This window comes from Stigmatopora argus, chromosome 1, assembly GCF_051989625.1.
Source record: "Stigmatopora argus isolate UIUO_Sarg chromosome 1, RoL_Sarg_1.0, whole genome shotgun sequence".
NCBI classification, from domain to species: domain Eukaryota; kingdom Metazoa; phylum Chordata; class Actinopteri; order Syngnathiformes; family Syngnathidae; genus Stigmatopora; species Stigmatopora argus.
The window spans coordinates 26,826,650-26,849,623 of record NC_135387.1 but is presented as its reverse complement, the minus strand read 5'-3'; the positions used below and the strand labels follow the sequence as shown (position 1 = coordinate 26,849,623).

At 31.9% G+C, this 22,974-nt stretch overlaps 1 protein-coding gene and 1 long non-coding RNA gene across 18 annotated transcripts in view; one reads left to right on the top strand and one right to left on the bottom strand.

Annotated features, from left to right (window-relative positions):
- LOC144084638 (peripheral plasma membrane protein CASK-like) overlaps nt 1-5,791 on the top strand; it is a 42,799-nt gene extending 37,008 nt beyond the window's left edge. For 9 of the 17 annotated variants that reach the window (XM_077613368.1, XM_077613359.1, XM_077613340.1 and 6 more), the window contains 4 exons: nt 221-301; nt 379-581; nt 1,459-1,542; nt 3,178-5,791. In XM_077613368.1, the coding sequence (XP_077469494.1) occupies nt 221-301; nt 379-581; nt 1,459-1,542; nt 3,178-3,354 (545 nt within the window). In that variant the 3' untranslated portion in view covers nt 3,355-5,791. Of the gene's footprint in view, nt 1-220; nt 302-378; nt 582-1,458; nt 1,543-1,711; nt 1,739-3,177 lie in introns of all 17 variants that reach the window. The other 8 variants (XM_077613325.1, XM_077613274.1, XM_077613311.1 and 5 more) reach the window with 1 other exon arrangement.
- LOC144084754 (uncharacterized) lies at nt 161-21,310 on the bottom strand. The gene is made up of 3 exons (XR_013303905.1): nt 20,875-21,310; nt 6,528-6,619; nt 161-1,736 (listed from the first exon to the last, which is right to left on the bottom strand). It is a non-coding gene; the product is annotated as an uncharacterized LOC144084754 (long non-coding RNA).
- Between the last annotated feature and the right edge of the window lie 1,664 nt (nt 21,311-22,974).

Below are 22,974 nucleotides of genomic sequence, written 5' to 3'. Positions count from 1 at the left end.
TTCTTTAGCCTAATAATTACTAGGGCATTAAGTATGACTAAATAGTAATTCACAGTTTGTATTTAGGGAATTTGAGCAACGATTTAAATGGTAATGGTAATTATCACTTACCTTCCGGGCGACCAAAAGACTGGCGACCAAAAGATCGGCGACCAATCGACCGTGTATCCTTGAAAATGACCCGGTCCGCTGCTTGACCGCCATCTCCGCTTCCGTTCAGGTGCACACGGAGTCGGCAGAAGGCACATCAAGAACACGCTCATCACTAAACACCCGGAGCGCTTCGCCTACCCCATCCCCCGTAAGAAGCGCGCCAAAAAATCCGCCCTGCCCGTCCTGGGGATTTTAAACCCAACCTTTTGCTCACGTCTCTGTCAGACACGACTCGGCCCGCGAAAAAAGACGAGGAAAACGGAAAGAACTACTACTTTGTGACGCACGACCAGATGATGCAGGACATCAGCAACAATGACTACCTGGAGTACGGTAGCCACGAAGATGCCATGTACGGAACCAGGTTGGAGACCATTCGACAAATCCACGTCCAGGGCATGATTTCAATTCTAGACGTTGAGCCGCAGGTAAGAGCTACCACGCTACGTATGGTATGGTATTGGGATGTCCCCGATCTGATCGAAAGTGCAGTTTTAAATTGAATTGATAGCTTTATTGTCATCGTGGTGTACAGTGGTACCTCGAGATACGAGCTTAATTTGTTCTGGGACTGAGCTCGTATGTCGATTTACTCGTAACTCAAACAAACTTTTCCCGTAGAAATGAACTAAAAAGAAATTAATTTGTTCCAACCCTCTGAAAAAACACCAAAACAGGATATTGGCTTGGAACAAATGTTTTATTTCTTCTAATTCGCCATCTATTAACAAAGTGACAAATAACTAGTGGTTTAATAGTACTAAAATGTGTTTAATAGTATACTAAAATTAGACAGATTTCGCGAAAGGGGACTTTCTGCATGCCAACGCGCTCGTAACAAACAAATTTAAATGAACTTGGATTACGATGCAGACACACTCAAAAATAAGTTTAATCTAACCTTGGACTAAACATAATTCTAATTCCGTTTAAAATTTTGATACCTTTCTTGTCTTCTTGGCTCTATTTGCCCCGCCTCCACCCTGACTTTCTGATGCAACCTATCGAGGGTTGTTTGCGTTTGTATTCCCTTCAAAATATTCCGGAAATGATGCACACAAATGTCCTCACAATAGGATAACGCACGACCACTTGCCAACGAGAAGTAGTATATACTCCTCTCGTATTAGCGATCGCTCCGCCATTCGCACTGACTAACAGGAGAAAAAAAAACACAGAAAAAAATGTGACGCTCCGCCCAGTGCTCGTAGAGACCTTACACGAGGGAGTTGCGACACGGTATTTTGTTCACTTCAAATAAATTTGCTAATTTGAAAAAGTCTCTCCGCATCTTCCCCATTTTAGGCGCTGAAGATTCTCCGAACGGCTGAGTTCGCTCCCTACGTTGTCTTCATCGCAGCTCCCACCATCACGCCAGGCCTGACGGAGGTAAAGTCAGCTCACTTGTTGGCCTTTGTATGTTTTTGCACATCTCACTCCATTCTCGCATCGTAAACAGTCGGTCCTTTTCTCGAAACATTGCTCGTCTGTCCACTTTGCTTGAAGTATGTTTGTCTTTTTCTTTGGCATGCCTTTTTTTCACCCATTTGCAATGGAGATTCCCAAGTGGTGTCGCAAGCTGCCTGTAAGTACAAAGCACCCCTCTTGTGAACATGTCAAATCCCTATACAGTAATCCCTCGGTTATCGTGGCTTCACTACATCGCATTTTTTTCTGGGGGAAATGTTTTTTTTCTTAATTACATTTTTTTGTAAGTTCATAAAAATGTTAAAATCCACGCTGAAACTCGCAAGCAGAAGCCACGCCCCTGTCCTCCGCTTGCTTCTAGAACTCAGCACAGAAGTAAAAAAATAAAAAAAATAAAAATAAAAAATGAATAAAAATAAATAAATACAAAAATAAATAAATAAATAACCAAATAACATAAAAATAAAATAATAAAAAAATAATTTATATATATTTTAAAAAATGAATAAATAGGGGTGACCCTACTTCGCATTTTTTTGTTTATCGCGGCCATGTCCGGTCTACATTAACCGCGATAATCGAGGGATTACTGTAGCCCTTTTAAGTATATGTTTAGTCAGCTGCATATCTGTCCAGCTTCCATCTTGTGACGAAATCCGATACAATCCCGTACTACAAAAACTTATACCGTATTTTCAAGACTATACGGTGCATCGTATTTTTAGCCGCAGTGTCAATAACGAGTGCTATTTCTGTATTTTACACACACAAAGGACGCACCGTTTTTATAGACGCAGCCAGGCATGGCAAAACGTACACCAGCTTAAACATACAGGCTACACCCACGCTAAAAACACATTTTTTAAAAAGGCAACGGAAGCAAAACTGAGTTCGGTTGTACTTTATTTAGCCATTTTACAATGTACTCACGTCATCATCACCCACAAATCCATCAAAGTTGCTTCGTAAACCTGTGTTGATGCCGATCGCCAGGCCACAATCCATTCGCAAATAGTAGCTAGCTAGTAGCTAGCGTCCATGCTTCGTAAAGCTGTGTTGATGCCGATCGCCAGGCCACAATCCATTGGGTGTATTGACAAAAGAACTATATATCCCAGCAGTCACTGCGCAGTACTTTTTCTACAGGAAAATAGTAGAGTCGGGGGCTGCTTGCCGTAGTTGTGAGAGCTGTAGAGGATGGTGTACCCTATCCACTGATTTATTTTATTTTATCATGACAACAATTTTAGTATTGGTCCATATATAAAGCGCACTGGATTATAAGGCGCCCTGTCTATTTTGGAGAAAATTTAAGACTTATGTGCGCCTTATAGTCGTGAAAATACGGTACTACTACATCACTCACTAACTGTGTGTTTAAAATTTGGGGTATAATCCGGGGTGTGAATCAGTAAGAATGATAGTTTTCTCTTAGCAGTAAAAGCTAAATGTTTATTTCAGAATTGGAGGACATTTGGCTTCATCATTTCTGAAAATGAAGCACATTTTCTGCCACATATTTATTGAAAATTAGCGATAAACTATCAAAGACTTTAACTGGAATGACCCACTTGTACATTTTTTTCCCCTCCTCAGGACGATTCGTTGGAAAGGCTCCAGAAAGAGTCGGAAATGCTGCAGCAGACGTACGCTCACTACTTCGACCAAACCATCATCAATAACGAAATCGACGACACGCTACGCCTGCTGGAAGAAGCCGTGGAGCTGGCGTCCAAAACCCCCCAGTGGGTCCCCGTATCCTGGGTATACTGACATTTCAACCGCAATGTCGTACGATCAAAATCCTGTGTTGTCATTTGAGCTACGATCGGGTAAGAAATAAGTGCGTCGCCTTGCGGGTCTGACTCCACTCTAGCCCTTTTTTCTTTGGTCTTTCAACGAATGGTCTCAAAGGCCTGATTGTGTACATATATACATATCTGCGATGATATCGATGCTAAAAAAATGTTAGGTGAATTCTGTCCTTACATAGTGAAAGACTGTGTGGGGTGTGGTCTATATTTTATACGTTTGTTTTCAATGGGACGCACGACTGATTTCAATGACAAGGCAATAGCAAGAATCACCCAAATAACTTATGAGATGCCATTGACGGTGATAGACAAACCAGAGTTGCTTTAAAAATTAGCAGGTTTTTTTTAATACATAGGCATATTGTTGCAACTAGTATTGCGACGATAGATTTTTGTGGCGCCCGATCCCAATAATCAGTTGCATAGGATTGGTGATACAAAGAATAGTAGTAATTGTTTAACATAGCATGGTCAGATTCCGCTTAAAAATTGCGAAACAATAGTAAAAAAAAAGACAGATTAATCTAACAAATCCATTTTTTTTTCAGCCTGGAATCAAAAAAAATAAAACTATAAGGAAACAAATTGTTTTGATTGGGAACACACGAATAAATGTTGCTAGCACAGTTCAGTACTTTAATAAATCTGCACAAAAACACGCAGGTCTATTACAAAATTATACAAAAAGTATAATGTATAACCTAAAACTATGGAAGTAGCTCAATAATTGCCTTGAAAAGTGTAAAAAAAAAAGTGATCTTAGTGCTATTATTCCACTAGTACATTAGCTTAGCTCATGTGCTAATCACAGTCCGCTAGGCTACTTTGTCCCCCCTTTCTCTCTTAAATTAGTAGATGGTACTTCTTAGCTGGTTTATGTTCGACAACATTTGCTAGGTTAAGCACTTTTGGAATAGAAAAGCTTCTTTTAAACTTTAATAAGAACATTTCTACAATGCGATCATGTTTCGGATTAAAATTCACACTGTTGATTCGATTAGAATTTTTGGTATCGGGCGTCACATTTTCAGCAAATTATTTAACATGCGCCGATTAAGCAAATATATCAGAAATAATAGAATAAAAATGTTTACTTTAAAGGTTAGCATTATTTGCCTATTTTTAACACTTTCCTCTCAAAAATGGTACGATCTTTTAACATATCCAGCAACGTGTTCATGTTGGATATAGACCAATTTTTGCATTGTTTTGTTTTGTGCTAGCGTTACTTCTGCTAGCTTCCCCAAATAACAGAAACGTGGATATTGATGGTACAGTGTGTGGTAATCTTTTTGGGAATTTGACGTTTTGATGCACGCCAATAGGATGAAAAAAGAAAATGAATCAGGCCTCTTAGTTGGAAAACTTTAATCATAGTTCCATCTGGTTAGAATGTTCCAATGGGATGTCCATGAAGTATTTTTATTCCCATCTGGCTTTTAATTCAAAGAAATGTATCATGTAAACAACCAATTTAATCCTATGCTTTTTTCAGATCGCCTTCATTTTGTGGCGCCATTATTTGAAAACGTTTTCCCTATATGGCGCTAAAAGTTCCATGTAAGTTAAGGTCTGTATGACAAAGCTACTTTCGCAAGAACTATTTGCAGCTCTGGAGCCGCAGTTATCATCGTAAATGGCATTTTTTTTAAAGCTATTTGGAACACATGGGTCCAAACCAGTTGATCTTCGAAGCACATTCAAAACTGCCAGTGTGCACAAGTCAGTCGATGGACACAATATCCCCCCCAAAAACCCCCAAAAAAGCACAGGAAACTTGGCAGTTTCAGCCTCCATTTTCTCGTCATTTTGTTTACATTGGAATTTTTGCACAAAAAGCACGGCGGCGGCGCTCGCGTTTTGCCGCGCGACTTAGCTAGCTAGCTAACTCATGACGAGTCAACGGTGAAATGAGCCCGGGGAGGAAGTTTGTAACATCTATGCACCCCCAGATACGAAATGTTACGACGTTATCGGTTATTTGTTTAAAAAAAAAAGAGAGGAAAAAAAGTATTCTAATTTTGAGTAAAGGAGTCAACATTTTCTGTGTAAATGTTTCAATGGTGAGTATGTCATTTGCGTGAAAACCAGAGAGCCAGTGTTTAATAATGTCCAAAAGATGCTCCGTGTGTGTATAACTAATTGGTGACGCTTTACCAGAAAGTAGCACAAAGCTCCCCGTCAGTCGATCGGTCGGTTGGTCGATTGCTCATCGTTATTTTTTAAGAGTCAAAGTTGCTTTTGTGCCTCTTCAAGTGTTCTCATTTTAAGTCGTGTGGAAATGACTTCTGTACATGTCCAAAGCAGCTTTTGTGTATGTCATGATTTGTTTGTTTTCTTTTGTTATTTCATTTTGTAAAGAAAAAAATATATACAGTATCTTCAATTCAAAAGAAGCAGTGACCTGTTTTTTTTGGGGGAGGGGGTTGGGTGTTTTTTTTTTTTATTTTTTAAATTATCCATGTTGTGGAAATTGGCCAGTAGGAGTTAAAGGTTTGATAATATATTACAAATAGACATAAACAATGTTCCCTCTAAGCTGCGCACATGCGCAATTGCGCACTACTCTCGTCTTCTCTGCGCACAGCAAATCATATGGAGCGCACAAAATAATCCCTTTTTTATAGCTGTGATAGCTGTGAGGCCGACGCGCGAACCACTCATCCGCCGGCCCGCCCATTCATAGATATTAATCATTACATTTTATTATTACTAAATTATTTATGTGTAGTAGACATACACTTGCTTATGGCAGGTGTGATACTGGTGTGAGCAATGATGATGTTGCTCACACCGGTACTCAGTGTGCTCAGGGAGGTTGTCTTTCCGCGCAGACAAACAGAAAATTAGAGGGAACATTAGGCATAAAGTATATGTAATAAGATTATTTTTGTGTCTTATTTTCAGCTTTGTAAGTACGTGAAAATGTTTAAAAATGTATAGGTGGTAGATCCGTTTTAAAAGATAGCTCTAAAAAATTGGAATGTTTTTGAAATTGTGTTTTATCACCCACTAACTCCATCTTTCATATTGCCCACCCATCCTTGAAAGGGTTGTGGGGGGTGCTGGAGCTTAACCCAGTTGTTTTCGGGCGTAGGGTACACAGAGAGATAAACAACCATCAGCACTCACAGTCATCCTGCCACCAGTGGGAATCGAACCCACACCTGCCCGCACCAAAGTCAGGTGAGTGAACCTCTGCATCACAAGGTGGCCCAAGAGCCCTAGAAGCATAATCTCAGTTTAATCTTAAGTAGTGACTCACTCAAAAGGAAAAGAAAATAAAGTGGAATATCAGTTCTAAAAATATTTCCACATCATTCATGAGGGGTACATCTTTCCAATCATCAATGCCTGAGTCCTCTATGTGTCACGAAATCAAATAGAAATGTAGTAGGTCAGTCCATGGTATAGTAGGGAGGTGTGTTGGGGTTGGGGTTAGGGTTAGTGGGTTAGGTTTAGTGGGTGAGGGGTTAGGTTTAGTCTTAGGTTTAAGCTTAGGTTTAAGCTTTAGGCATAGGCTAATAAGGCTATTTTCTTGAAAAAATTATAAAATATATAGTAAGGCTTATTTCTTAAAAAATGACCATGTATAGTGAGGCTTTTTTAAATTAAAAAAATGACAGTATATTAAGGCTTTTTTCTTTAAAAAATGACATTGTATAGTAAGGCTTTTTTCTTTTAAAAAAAAGACATAGTATAGTTAGGCTTTTTTCTTAAAAAATGACAGTATAGTAAAGTTTTTTTCTTTAAAAAAACGACATAGTATGGTAAGGCTTTTTTCTTTAAAAATGTATAGTAAGGCTTTTTTTTCTTAAAAATTGACCATGTATAGTGAGGCTTTTTTTGTATAAAAAACGACATAGTATATTAAAGCTTTTTTTCTTTAAAAAAAACGACATAGTATAGTGAGGCTTTTTTCTTAAGACAACAGTATAGTAAGGCTTTTTTCTTAAAAAACGACAGTACAGTAAGGCTTTTTTCTTTAAAAAATGACGTAGTATAGTCAGGCTTTTTTCTTAAAATATGATATAGTATAGTAAAGTTTTTTTCTTAAAAAACGACATAGTATAGTAAGGCTTTTTTCTTAAAAAATGTATAACATGTATAGTAAGGCTTTTTTTTCTTAAAAATTGACCATGTATAGTGAGGCTTTTTTTGTATAAAAAACGACATAGTATAATCAGGCTTTTTTTCTTTAAAAAAACGACATAGTATAGTGAGGCTTTTTTCTTAAGACGACAGTATAGTAAGGCTTTTTTCTTAAAAAACGACAGTACAGTAAGGCTTTTTTCTTTAAAAAATGACATAGTATAGTTAGGCTTTTTTCTTAAAATATGATATAGTATAGTAAAGTTTTTTTCTTAAAAAACGACATAGTATAGTATTTCCCTAAAAATTTTCCTTATTTCCTTAAAAAATGTAAAACGTGTATAGTAAGGATTTTTTTTTTCTTAAAAATTGACCATGTATAGTAAGGCATTTTTTTTCTTAAAAATGACCATGTATAGTGAGGCTTTTTTTGTATAAAAAAATGACATAGTATATTAAGGCTTTTTTTCTTAAAAAACGACATAGTATAGTTAGGCTTTTTTTCTTAAAAATCGATATAGTATAGTAAGGTTTTTTTCTTTAAAAAATGACAGTATAGTAAGGCTTTTTACTTAAAAAAACGACATAGTATATAAAGGCTTTTTTCTTAAAACGACATAGTATAGTAAGGCTTTTTCTTTAAAAACCGACATAGTAAAGTAAGGCTTTTTTTCTTTAAAAAAACGACATAGTATAGTAAGGCTTTTTACTTCCAAAAACGACAGTGTAGTAAGGCTTTTTTCTTTAAAAAATGACATTGCATAGTAAAGCTTTTTCCTTAAAAAAAGCGACATAGTATAGTAAGTCTTTTTTCTTAAAAAACGACATAGTATAGTAAGGCTTTTTCCTTAAAAAAAACGACAGAGTATAGTTAGGCTTTTTTCTTTAAAAAAACGACAGTGTATAAAGGCTTTTTTCTTAAAAAAACGACATAGTATAGTAAGGCTTTTTTTCTTAAAAAACAACATACTATAGTAAGGCTTTTTCCTTAAAAAACGACATAGTATAGTAAGTCTTTTTTCTTAAAAAATGACATAGTATAGTAAGGCTTTTTTTCTTAAAAAATGATATAGTATAGTAAGGCTTTTTTCTTAAAAAACGACATAGTATAGTAAGGCTTTTTTCTTAAAAAAAAATGACAGTATATAAAGGCTTTTTTTCTTAAAAAACAACATACTATAGTAAGGCTTTTTCTTTAAAAACCGACATAGTAAAGTAAGGCTTTTTTTCTTTAAAAAAACGAGTGTATAAAGGCTTTTTTCTTAAAAAAACGACATAGTATAGTAAGGCTTTTTTTCTTAAAAAATGATATAGTATAGTAAGGCTTTTTTCTTAAAAAACGACATAGTATAGTAAGGCTTTTTCCTTAAAAAACGAGTGTAGTAAGTCTTTTTTCTTTAAAAAAACGACATAGTATAGTAAGGCTTTTTTCTTAAAAAAAAACGACAGTATATAAAGGCTTTTTTTCTTAAAACGACATAGTATAGTAAGGCTTTTTTCTTAAAAAATGACAGTATAGTAAGGCTTTTTTTCTTAAAACGACATAGTATAGTAAGGCTTTTTTCTTAAAAAACAACATAGTATAGTAAGGCTTTTTTCTTTAAAAACGACATAGTATAGTAAGGCTTTTTTCTTAAAAAACGACATAGTATAGTAAGGCTTTTTCCTTAAAAAAACGACATAGTATAGTAAAGCTTTTTCCTTTAAAAAAAGCGACATAGTATAGTAAGTCTTTTTTCTTAAAAAAAACGACAGTGTATAAAGGCTTTTTTTCTTAAAAAACAACATACTATAGTAAGGCTTTTTCCTTAAAAAAACGACGTAGTATAGTAAAGCTTTTTCCTTAAAAAAACGACATAGTATAGTAAGTCTTTTTTCTTAAAAAACGAGATAGTATAGTAAGGCTTTTTTTCTTAAAAAATGATATAGTATAGTAAGGCTTTTTTCTTAAAAAACGACATAGTATAGTAAGGCTTTTTTCTTTAAAAAAAATGACATAGTATATAAAGGCTTTTTTTCTTAAAACGACATAGTATAGTAAGGCTTTTTTCTTAAAAAATGACAGTATAGTAAGGCTTTTTTTCTTAAAAAACAACATAGTATAGTAAGGCTTTTTTCTTTAAAAACGACATAGTATAGTAAGGCTTTTTTCTTAAAAAACGACATAGTATAGTAAAGCTTTTTCCTTAAAAAAAGCGACATAGTATAGTAAGTCTTTTTTCTTAAAAAACGACATAGTATAGTAAGGCTTTTTCCTTAAAAAAACGACATAGTATAGTAAAGCTTTTTCCTTAAAAAAACGACATAGTATAGTAAGTCTTTTTTCTTAAAAAACGACATAGTATAGTAAGTCTTTTTCCTTAAAAAAAGCGACATAGTATAGTAAGTCTTTTTTCTTAAAAAACGACATAGTATAGTAAGGCTTTTTTTCTTAAAAAACAACATACTATAGTAAGGCTTTTTCCTTAAAAAAACGACATAGTATAGTAAAGCTTTTTCCTTAAAAAAACGACATAGTATAGTAAGTCTTTTTTCTTAAAAAACGAGATAGTATAGTAAGGCTTTTTTTCTTAAAAAATGATATAGTATAGTAAGGCTTTTTTCTTAAAAAACGACATAGTATAGTAAGGCTTTTTTCTTTAAAAAAATGACATAGTATATAAAGGCTTTTTTTCTTAAAACGACATAGTATAGTAAGGCTTTTTCTTTAAAAACCGACATAGTAAAGTAAGGCTTTTTTGCTTTAAAAAAACGAGTGTATAAAGGCTTTTTTCTTAAAAAAACGACATAGTATAGTAAGGCTTTTTTTCTTAAAAAATGATATAGTATAGTAAGGCTTTTTTCTTAAAAAACGACATAGTATAGTAAGGCTTTTTCCTTAAAAAACGAGTGTAGTAAGTCTTTTTTCTTTAAAAAACGACATAGTATAGTAAGGCTTTTTTCTTAAAAAAAACGACAGTATATAAAGGCTTTTTTTCTTAAAACGACATAGTATAGTAAGGCTTTTTTCTTAAAAAATGACAGTATAGTAAGGCTTTTTTTCTTAAAACGACATAGTATAGTAAGGCTTTTTTCTTAAAAAATGACAGTATAGTAAGGCTTTTTTTCTTAAAAAACAACATAGTATAGTAAGGCTTTTTTCTTTAAAAACGACATAGTATAGTAAGGCTTTTTTCTTAAAAAACGACATAGTATAGTAAAGCTTTTTCCTTAAAAAAAGCGACATAGTATAGTAAGTCTTTTTTCTTAAAAAACGACATAGTATAGTAAGGCTTTTTCCTTAAAAAAACGACATAGTATAGTAAAGCTTTTTCCTTAAAAAAACGACATAGTATAGTAAGTCTTTTTTCTTAAAAAACGACATAGTATAGTAAGGCTTTTTCCTTAAAAAAAACGACATAGTATAGTTAGGCTTTTTTCTTTAAAAATGACATAGTATAGTAAAGCTTTTTCCTTTAAAAAAAGCGACATAGTATAGTAAGTCTTTTTTCTTAAAAAAAACGACAGTGTATAAAGGCTTTTTTTCTTAAAAAAACGACATAGTATAGTAAGGCTTTTTTTCTTAAAAAACAACATACTATAGTAAGGCTTTTTCCTTAAAAAAACGACATAGTATAGTAAAGCTTTTTCCTTAAAAAAACGACATAGTATAGTAAGTCTTTTTTCTTAAAAAACGAGATAGTATAGTAAGGCTTTTTTTCTTAAAAAATGATATAGTATAGTAAGGCTTTTTTCTTAAAAAACGACATAGTATAGTAAGGCTTTTTTCTTTAAAAAAAATGACATAGTATATAAAGGCTTTTTTTCTTAAAACGACATAGTATAGTAAGGCTTTTTCTTTAAAAACCGACATAGTAAAGTAAGGCTTTTTTGCTTTAAAAAAACGAGTGTATAAAGGCTTTTTTCTTAAAAAAACGACATAGTATAGTAAGGCTTTTTTTCTTAAAAAATGATATAGTATAGTAAGGCTTTTTTCTTAAAAAACGACATAGTATAGTAAGGCTTTTTCCTTAAAAAACGAGTGTAGTAAGTCTTTTTTCTTTAAAAAACGACATAGTATAGTAAGGCTTTTTTCTTAAAAAAAACGACAGTATATAAAGGCTTTTTTTCTTAAAACGACATAGTATAGTAAGGCTTTTTTCTTAAAAAATGACAGTATAGTAAGGTTTTTTTTCTTAAAACGACATAGTATAGTAAGGCTTTTTTCTTAAAAAATGACAGTATAGTAAGGCTTTTTTTCTTAAAAAACAACATAGTATAGTAAGGCTTTTTTCTTTAAAAACGACATAGTATAGTAAGGCTTTTTTCTTAAAAAACGACATAGTATAGTAAAGCTTTTTCCTTAAAAAAAGCGACATAGTATAGTAAGTCTTTTTTCTTAAAAAACGACATAGTATAGTAAGGCTTTTTCCTTAAAAAAACGACATAGTATAGTAAAGCTTTTTCCTTAAAAAAACGACATAGTATAGTAAGTCTTTTTTCTTAAAAAACGACATAGTATAGTAAGGCTTTTTCCTTAAAAAAAACGACATAGTATAGTTAGGCTTTTTTCTTTAAAAATGACATAGTATAGTAAAGCTTTTTCCTTTAAAAAAAGCGACATAGTATAGTAAGTCTTTTTTCTTAAAAAAAACGACAGTGTATAAAGGCTTTTTTCTTAAAAAAACGACATAGTATAGTAAGGCTTTTTTTCTTAAAAAACAACATACTATAGTAAGGCTTTTTCCTTAAAAAAACGACATAGTATAGTAAAGCTTTTTCCTTAAAAAAACGACATAGTATAGTAAGTCTTTTTTCTTAAAAAACGACATAGTATAGTAAGGCTTTTTTTCTTAAAAAATGATATAGTATAGTAAGGCTTTTTTCTTAAAAAACGACATAGTATAGTAAAGCTTTTTCCTTAAAAAACGAGTGTAGTAAGTCTTTTTTCTTTAAAAAACGACATAGTATAGTAAGGCTTTTTTCTTTAAAAAAAAACGACATAGTATATAAAGGCTTTTTTTCTTAAAACGACATAGTATAGTAAGGCTTTTTCTTTAAAAACCGACATAGTAAAGTAAGGCTTTTTTTCTTTAAAAAAACGACATAGTATAGTAAGGCTTTTTACTTCCAAAAACGACATAGTGTAGTAAGGCTTTTTTCTTTAAAAAATGACTTTGTATAGTAAGGCTTTTTTCTTTAAAAATTGACATAGTATAGTAAGGCTTTTTTCTTTAAAAAAACGACATAGTATAAGATCCAAGATGGCGCCGTTCACGCGGCAGCCAGTGGCAGTATCTCTGTCCACTCTTATTTGTTTTTCGTGTTTTACAGCCCTTCTATCTTTTTTTTTATTACATTTTAATATTTCTTAATACATTCATTTTTACTTTATTTTGTACTTTATAACTTTTTACTTTAATGTTTTTACAACTTTCCTTGTTCTGTTAGCCTGGCTTACCGTATTTTCACGACTATTTGGCACATCGTATTTTACGCCGCAGTGTCAGTAACGAGTGCTATTTCTGTATTTTAGACACACAAAGCACGCACCATTTCATTAGACGCATATATATTATATATTATATATGGATGAACATCGAAACGCAATAGCGCTGGCTACCGGAAGCAGCTTATTTCCGGGTTCCGGTGTGCAGTGACTGCTGGGAAATATAGTTCTTGGGCGCAACACCCACGCTAAAAACACGCTTTAAAAAGGCAACGGAAGCAAAACTGAGTTCGGTTGTACTTTTAGACATTTTACAACTTACTCACGTCATCATCACCCACAAATCCATCAAAGTCCTCATTTTCTGTGTCCAAATTAAACAATTGCCCAAATGAGTCTTCCAAAACGCTGGGTCCCGCGGTTGTAGTTCTTAAGCCTCCGGGAATGACGGCAAGCTCCGAGTTATTATATATAATATATATACATAGTTCACAGTCTAGCTTTGAATGCTCTGTTGACGCCAACATTTAGCGGCAGGATTTCTTTTGTAAATACAGCCGAAATGACGGCCAGCACCAAATTAGTGTGGTCGCCATCATACTAACTGTATTGATGAACTGGGTGTATTAAGAACTCTATATCCCAGCAGTCACTGCGCAGTACTTTATCTACGGGAAAATAGTAGAGTCGGGGGCTGGTTTCCGTAGTTATCCTATCGACTGATTTATTTTATCGTGATAACAATTTTAGTATTGGTCCATATATAAAGCGCACTGGATTATACGGCGCCCTGTCTATTTTGGAGAAAAATTTTGACTTATGCGCGCCTTATAGTCGTGAAAATACGGTATTTCTGCTACTTCTTTTGTTGGAACCATTCAGCCATGCCTACGCTGCCATACACATGGGACTAGCAGTTACAATACGCAGCAGAAGGAGCAACACCTCAATCCCGCTAGAAATTCGGAGCTGGACAAAAGCGCCGGGAGAAGCAGCAACGCTTCTGACCAACCATTCCATCATGGGATAAGATGAAAGAGCTGTCGGCGCTTACCAGCAACGGAGTCGAGGAGTTCTGCCCTGCTGCTGTTTTCTTCAGCTCCAGACTACTGAGGAACTGTGCGGATAAGCTTGGAAGAGTGACTCTGCATATTCTCTACCTAGGTCCCAATCTGCAGAAGTTCCCCATCTTGTAGAAGACTTTCCATGTGTGGTTCCAGTTTTTGTCCAACTTTACAACGTCTTTTTGAGTCTGTATCCGTTTTTGCTACCGTAACCAAGATGGCGCCGTTCAAGTGGCAGCCGGTGGCGGTAGCTCCGTCCACTCTTGCTCGTTTTGTGTTTTTGCTGCTTTTCTGTCTTAATGACTTGGTTTGGTGATTCTTAACTATCCCATTTGCTTTGTACTTTGTGCTTTTGCTTTGTTGTTCTGTCTCATCACCCTCTTGCTACTGTCACAATGAAATTGCCCAAATACGGGATGAATAAAGTTATCCAATCAAAGGCTTTTTACTTAAAAAAAACGACATGGTATAGTAAGGCTTTTTTCTTAAAAAACGACATAGTATAGTAAGGCTTTTTCCTTAAAAACGACATAGTATAGTAAGGCTTTTTTCTTAAAAAATGACAGTATAGTAAGGCTTTTTTTCTTAAAAAACAACATAGTATAGTCAGCCTTTTTTCTTTAAAAACGACATAGTATAGTAAGGCTTTTTTCTTAAAAAACGACATAGTGTATAAAGGCTTTTTTCTTTAAAAATGACATAGTATAGTAAAGCTTTTTTCTTAAAAAACGACATAGTATAGTAAAGCTTTTTCCTTAAAAAAAGCGACATAGTATAATAAGTCTTTTTTCTTAAAAACGACATAGTATAGTAAGGCTTTTTCCTTAAAAACGACATAGTATAGTAAGGCTTTTTTCTTTAAAAAACGACATAGTATAGTAAGGCTTTTTTCTTTTAAAAAACGACAGTATATAAAGGCTTTTTTCTTAAAACGACATTATCGTAAGGCTTTTTTCTGAAAAAACGACAGTATAGTAAGGCTTTTTTTCTTAAAAAACAACATAGTATAGTAAGGCTTTTTTCTTTAAAAACGACATAGTGTATAAAGGCTTTTTTCTTTAAAAATGACATAGTATAGTAAGTCTTTTTTCTTAAAAACGACATAGTATAGTAAGGCTTTCTTAAAAAACAATATTGTATAGTAAGGCTTTTTTCTTAAAAAACGACATAGTATAGTAAATCTTTTTCCTTAAAAACGACATAGTATAGTAAGGCTTTTTTCTTTAAAAAACGACATAGTATAGTAAGGCTTTTTTCCATAATAAACAACATAGTATAGTAAGGCTTTTTTCTTTAAAAAACGACATAGTATAGTAAGGCTTTTTTCTTTAAAAAAACGACAGTATATAAAGGCTTTTTTCTTAAAACGACAGTATCGTAAAGCTTTTTTCTGAAAAAATGACAGTATAGTAAGGCTTTTTTTCTTAAAAAACAACATATTATAGTAAGGCTTTTTTCTTAAAAAACAATATTGTATAGTAAGGCTTTTTTCTTAAAAAACGACATAGTATAGTAAGGCTTTTTTCTTAAAAAAACGACATAGTATAGTAAGGCTTTTTCCTTAAAAACGACATAGTAGAGTAAAGCTTTTTTCTTAAAAAACGACATAGTATAGTAAGGCTTTTTCTTTAAAAAACGACATAGTATAGTAAGGCTTTTTCTTTAAAAAACAACATAGTATCGTAAGGCTTTTTTCTTTAAAAAAACGACAGTGTATAAAGGCTTTTTTTGTTTAAAAAACGACATAGTATAGTAAGGCTTTTTTTCTTAAAAATGATATAGTATAGTAAGGCTTTTTTCTTAAAAAAACGACATAGTATAGTAAAGCTTTTTCCTTAAAAAAACGAGTGTAGTAAGTCTTTTTTCTTAAAAAACGACATAGTATAGTAAGGCTTTTTTCTTAAAAAAACGACATAGTATATAAAGGCTTTTTTCTTAAAACGACATAGTATAGTAAGGCTTTTTTCTTAAAAAACAACATAGTATAGTAAGGCTTTTTTCTTAAAAAACGACATAGTGTATAAAGGCTTTTTTCTTTAAAAACGACATAGTATATATAGTAAGGCTTTTTTCTTAAAAAACGACATAGTGTATAAAGGCTTTTTTCTTTAAAAATGACATAGTATAGTAAAGCTTTTTCCTTAAAAAAAGCGACATAGTATAGTAAGGCTTTTTTTATTAAAAAATCATATAGTATAGTAAGGCTTTTTTCTTAAAAAACCGACATAGTATAGTAAGGCTTTTTTCTTAAAAAATGACAGTATAGTAAGGCTTTTTTTCTTAAAAACCAACATAGTATAGTAAGGCTTTTTTCTTTAAAAAACGACAAAGTATAGTAAAGCTTTTTCCTTAAAAAACGAGTGTAGTAAGTATTTTTTCTTAAAAAACGACATAGTATAGTAAGGCTTTTTTCTGAAAAAATGACAGTATAGTAAGGCTTTTTTTCTTAAAAAACAACATAGTATAGTAAGGCTTTTTTCTTTAAAAACGACATAGTGTATAAAGGTTTTTTTCTTAAAAAACGACATAGTGTATAAAGGCTTTTTTCTTTAAAAATGACATAGTATAGTAAGGCTTTTTTCTTAAAAAACGACATAGTATAGTAAAGCTTTTTCCTTAAAAAAAAGCGACATAGTATAGTAAGTCTTTTTTCTTAAAAACAAAATAGTATAGTAAGGCTTTTTTTCTTAAAAAACAATATTGTATAGTAAGGCTTTTTTCTTAAAAAACGACATAGTATAGTAAAGCTTTTTCCTTAAAAAACGACATAGTATAGTAAGGCTTTTTCTTTAAAAAAACGACAGTGTATAAAGGCTTTTTTTCTTTAAAAAACGACATAGTATAGTAAGGCTTTTTTCTTTTTAAAAAACGACAGTGTATAAAGGCTTTTTTTTCTTTAAAAAACGACATAGTATAGTAAGGCTTTTTTCTTAAAAAAACGACATAGTATAGTAAAGCTTTTTCCTTAAAAAATGAGTGTAGTAAGGCTTTTTTCTTAAAAAAAAACGACATAGTATATAAAGGCTTTTTTCTTAAAACGACATAGTATAGTAAGTCTTTTTTCTTAAAAAACGACAGTATAGTAAGGCTTTTTCCTTAAAAACGACATAGTATAGTAAGGCTTTTTTCTTTAAAAAAAACGAGTGGATAAAGGCTTTTTTCTTAAAAAAAACGACATAGTATAGTAAGGCTTTTTTTCTTAAAAAACAACATACTATAGTAAGGCTTTTTTCTTAAAAAAAAACGACATAGTATATAAAGGCTTTTTTCTTAAAACGACATAGTATAGTAAGGCTTTTTTCTTAAAACGACACAGTATAGTAAGGCTTTTTTTCTTAAAAAACAACATACTATAGTAAGGCTTTTTTCTTAAAAAATGACATAGTATAGTAAAGCTTTTTCCTTAAAAAAAGCGACATAGTATAGTAAGTCTTTTTTCTTAAAAAACGACAGTATAGTAAGGCTTTTTCCTTAAAAACGACATAGTATAGTAAGGCTTTTTTCTTTAAAAAAAACGAGTGTATAAAGGCTTTTTTCTTAAAAAAAACGACATAGTATAGTAAGGCTTTTTTTCTTAAAAAACAACATACTATAGTAAGGCTTTTTTCTTTAAAAACGACATAGTATAGTAAAGCTTTTTCCTTAAAAAACGACATAGTAGTAAGTCTTTTTTCCTAAAAAACGACATAGTATAGTAAGGCTTTTTCTTTAAAAAAGACATAGTATAGTAAGGTTTTTTTCTTTAAAAAATGACATAGTATAGTAAGGCTTTTTTCTTAAAAAAACGACATAGTATAGTAAAGCTTTTTCCTTAAAAAACGACATAGTAGCAAGTCTTTTTTCCTAAAAAATGACATAGTATAGTAAGGCTTTTTCTTTAAAAAAAGACATAGTATAGTAAGGTTTTTTTCTTTAAAAAACGACAGTATAGTAAGGCTTTTTTCTTAAAAAATGACACTATAGTAAGGCTTTTTTTCTTAAAAAATGACATAGTATAGTAAGGCTTTTTTCTTTAAAAAAACGACATAGTATAATAAGGCTTTTTTTCTTAAAAAATGATATAGTATAGTAAGGCTTTTTTCTTAAAAAACGACATAGTATAGTAAAGCTTTTTCCTTAAAAAAAGCGACATAGTATAGTAAGTCTTTTTTCTTAAAAACGAAATAGTATAGTAAGGCTTTTTTTCTTAAAAAACAATATTGTATAGTAAGGCTTTTTTCTTAAAAAACGACATAGTATAGTAAAGCTTTTTCCTTAAAAAACGACATAGTATAGTAAAGCTTTTTTCTTAAAAAACGACATAGTATAGTAAGGCTTTTTCCTTAAAAACGACATAGTATAGTAAAGCTTTTTCCTTAAAAAACGACATAGTATAGTAAGGCTTTTTTCTTTAAAAAAACGACAGTGTATAAAGGCTTTTTTTCTTTAAAAAACGACATATTATAGTAAGGCTTTTTTTCTTAAAAAACAACATAGTATAGTAAGGCTTTTTTCTTTAAAAAACGACATAGTATAGTAAGGCTTTTTTCTTTAAAAAACGACATAGTATAGTAAGGCTTTTTTCTTTAAAAAAAAACGACAGTATATAAAGGCTTTTTTCCTAAAACGACAGTATCGTAAGGCTTTTTTCTGAAAAAATGACAGTATAGTAAGGCTTTTTTTCTTAAAAAACAACATAGTATAGTAAGGCTTTTTTCTTTAAAAACGACATAGTGTATAAAGGCTTTTTTCTTAAAAAACGACATCGTGTATAAAGGCTTTTTTCTTTAAAATACGACGTAGTATAGTAAGGCTTTTTTCTTTAAAAAAACGACATAGTATAGTAAGGCTTTTTTTCTTAAAAAATGATATAGTATAGTAAGGCTTTTTTCTTAAAAAAACGACATAGTATAGTAAACCTTTTTCCTTAAAAACGAGTGTAGTAAGTCTTTTTTCTTAAAAAACGACAAAGTATAGTAAGGCTTTTTTCTTAAAAAAAACGACATAGTATATAAAGGCTTTTTTCTTAAAACGACATAGTATAGTAAGGCTTTTTTCTGTAAAAACGACATAGTATAGTAAGGCTTTTTTCTTAAAAAACGACATAGTATAGTAAAGCTTTTTCCTTAAAAAAAGCGACATAGTATAGTAAGTCTTTTTTCTTAAAAAACGACATAGTATAGTAAGGCTTTTTCCTTAAAAACGACATAGTATAGTAAGGCTTTTTTCTTAAAAAAAACGACAGTGTATAAAGGTTTTTTTCTTTAAAAAACGACATAGTATAGTAAGGCTTTTTTTCTTAAAAAACAACATAGTAGTAAGTCTTTTTTCCTAAAAAACGACATAGTATATAAAGGCTTTTTTCTTAAAATGACATAGTATAGTAAGGCTTTTTTCTTAAAAAAACAACATAGTATAGTAAGGCTTTTTTCTTTAAAAACGACATAGTATAGTAAGGCTTTCTTCTTAAACGACATAGTATAGTAAAGCTTTTTCCTTAAAAAAAGCGACATAGTATAGTAAGTCTTTTTTCTTAAAAAACGACATAGTATAGTAAGGCTTTTTCCTTAAAAAACGACATAGTAGTAAGTCTTTTTTCCTAAAAAACGACATAGTATATAAAGGCTTTTTTCTTAAAACGACATAGTATAGTAAGGCTTTTTTCTTAAAAAATGACAGTATAGTAAGGCTTTTTTTTCTTAAAAAACAACATAGTATAGTAAGGCTTTTTTCTTTAAAAACGACATAGTATAGTAAGGCTTTTTTCTTAAAAAACGACATAGTATAGTAAAGCTTTTTCCTTAAAAAAAAGCGACATAGTATAGTAAGTCTTTTTTCTTAAAAAACGACATAGTATAGTAAGGCTTTTTCCTTAAAAACGACATAGTATAGTAAGGCTTTTTTCTTAAAAAAACGACATAGTATAGTAAGGCTTTTTTTCTTAAAAAACGACAGTGTATAAAGGCTTTTTTCTTAAAAAAACGACAGTATAGTAAAGCTTTTTCCTTAAAAAACGACATAGTAGCAAGTCTTTTTTCCTAAAAAACGACAGTGTATAAAGGCTTTTTTCTTTAAAAAACGACATAGTATAGTAAGGCTATTTTTCTTAAAAAATGACAGTATAGTAAGGCTTTTTTCTTTAAAAAACGACATAGTATAGTAAGGCTTTTTTCCTTAAAAACGACATTGTATAGTTAGGCTTTTTTCTTTAAAAAACGACATAGTATAGTAAAGCTTTTTCCTTAAAAAGCGACATAGTATAGTAAGTCTTTTTTCTTAAAGAACGACATAGTATAGTAAGGCTTTTTCCTTAAAAAAAACGACATATTATAGTAAAGCTTTTTCCTTAAAAAAACAACATAGTATAGTAAGTCTTTTTTCTTAAAAAACGACATAGTATAGTAAGGCTTTTTCCTTAAAAAAACGACATAGTATAGTTAGGCTTTTTTCTTTAAAAATGACATAGTATAGTAAGGCATTTTTCTTAAAAAAACGACATAGTATAGTAAGGCTTTTTTCTTTAAAAATGACCTTGTATAGTAAGGCTTTTTTTCTTAAAAAATGAGCATGTATAGTAAGGCTTTTTTTTCTTTTAAAAGTTACCATGTATAGTAAGCCTCTTTCTAAAAAAAACACCTACAGCTTTTTTTCTTTAAAACAATGACCATGTATAGTACGGCTTTTTTTCCTTAAAAAATCACTATGTATATTAATGTTTTTTTTTCCTTTTAAAAAATGACTATGTATAGTTTGCCTCTTTTTTTCTACAAAAACAAAAATAAAAAGACCATGTATAGTAAGGCTTTTTCCCTTTTAAAAAATGACCATTTATAGTCCATTGTTTAGGTTCAAAACAAACGATAACACATACTAGACACACATACACATACATAGTAAAATCTTAGACAGTTCTCACCCAATTTCCCCGCTTGTTCTTCTATTTGCACATACTCTGACAGCCTTTCCATCTTAATTTTCTTTACTTCGTCTCATTTCGCCACGATAAAGGCTTGGCAGCAGCTCCACCAAACCGTTAGCTATTTGCTATCCTGCCAATCTGAGGCACCTGTGCACAACACTTATCTAACACAGCCAATCAATGTCGTTTACGTTTCCTCATGCCGTGGAAGTAAACACACGTGACGTGACCGCATCATATCATTGGCTGAACAGTGTTTGTCATAGTTTGATCCGTAACTGGCCGTTTGTTGTCGTTTTTCAGTTACAGGTTGCTACTCTCTGAAGTGCGTTGCAAAATGGCACAGAAAAATAGTACTGTGTTTATTTATTTTTTACAATTTAGGTTGGATTTTAGGTATTTTGTGCGCTCCAAATGATTGCTGAGTGCGAAGAAGACGAGTAGTGCGCAAGTGCGCACGCGCGTAGGTTAGAGGGAACATTGGTTGCCAGAGCCTAAACCCAGCTATCGCCAGTCAGTCGTAGGGAGCACAGATGGACAAATAGATAGCGACACAATAGGTGTACTTCTACCAGGTGTCCACAAGATGGCAATGTTACATTGTTGAACTGACAATTGCTTGCTCAATATTTGGAATGTATATGTATGTTTATTTAGAGGCGGATTTAAGAAATTTGGCAAAGGTAGACGTTTTTAACGAGGAAAAAAAACCTTATTATATATGGTCTTTATTTATTTAAAAAAGCCTTACTGTACATGGTCTTTTATTTAAAAAGGCATTTGTATATACATGGTCTTATTTTTTTAAGCCCTGCTATACATGGTCTTTTTTTTTTTAAAGAAAAAAGATGTCATTGGACGTCCATCGCCGTCAACGGCAGAAAAATTCTCATACAAACACGACTTCAAACGTGTTTTATTATAGCATTGTTTCGTTTCATGTACATGATAGAAAATATCCGCAGTAGTTAAAGTGCCTGCCATTCATCTGTGCTATATATTCTTCACTCATTTTCATCACAACTATCAAATTTACCATTATACAAAAAAATAATGATAATAATAAAATAAAAAGTTGGGATCCATTTGCAACAAGTAGACTTTTCCAGTAGGGGACGCCATTTGTAGTAAAAATATGACATTTTCCTTTTCATATATTTGCACATTCGTTACAATATTTAGCAACTTTTAATATTTATCTCTAAACAATAAGTGCAATGTTTAGCTAAGCCAAGCTAAGCTAACTCCAAATCAAACATTTGAATGTTGAATCTAAACGCTTAATCTAAATCCCAATTTTACATGTTCAATCTAAATATCAATCCGAAATCTAAATCTAAATAGTAAATCTCTTAACCAAATATTTAGCTAATATAAGACCAGAACCAGCGACCGGAAGTAACAAAATAAAAGCTGTTTGCCGCGTTCATTAGGTTTTATTCACTATCTAACAACTGAATTTCAACGGCTTTTATTTTGTTCAAATTTCCACATTAGACAAATATTGTAATGAAATATAGCATTAGATTAAGGATTTAACATTTAATATTAAGATTTAGATTCAACATGTCAATGTACAATTTAGATTCCGCACTTTAGAAAATAAATATTGACTTTTCTAAATAATGTTGTAAATGTACCCCCAAAAAAGTGACTGTAAAAAATTCACACCACATTTGAACGCATATGGCGCAAAATATGAGAAAAATGTTGCTGTCTTTTTAATTCAAATGGCACCCCATAATTTTAGAATCCTCTCGAATGACAGATTTGCAGTGATTTTTATGGCTCGATTGTCTTCATCTTTTTACTTTACACACTCGCAACGTCATGTCATCATAAATCACAAAAAAAAACATTTCTGGTGGTTAAACTGGGTTAAATCTTACGGATTTCACTAGGTTTATCTGCAAAAGAAATATTTTCACACACATACACACACACTCACAAAAAACACACATTCGGTCCTGAGTTGGGAGGCCAAAGCCCGAATGTTTGCACTCTTATGATTGACATCTGCCCTGCAGGCAAAATGGCGGCAGGGAACGATGGCTTAGCCCTGGTCGCGTGAAACAAAAACCAAAAAAAATACTCTCC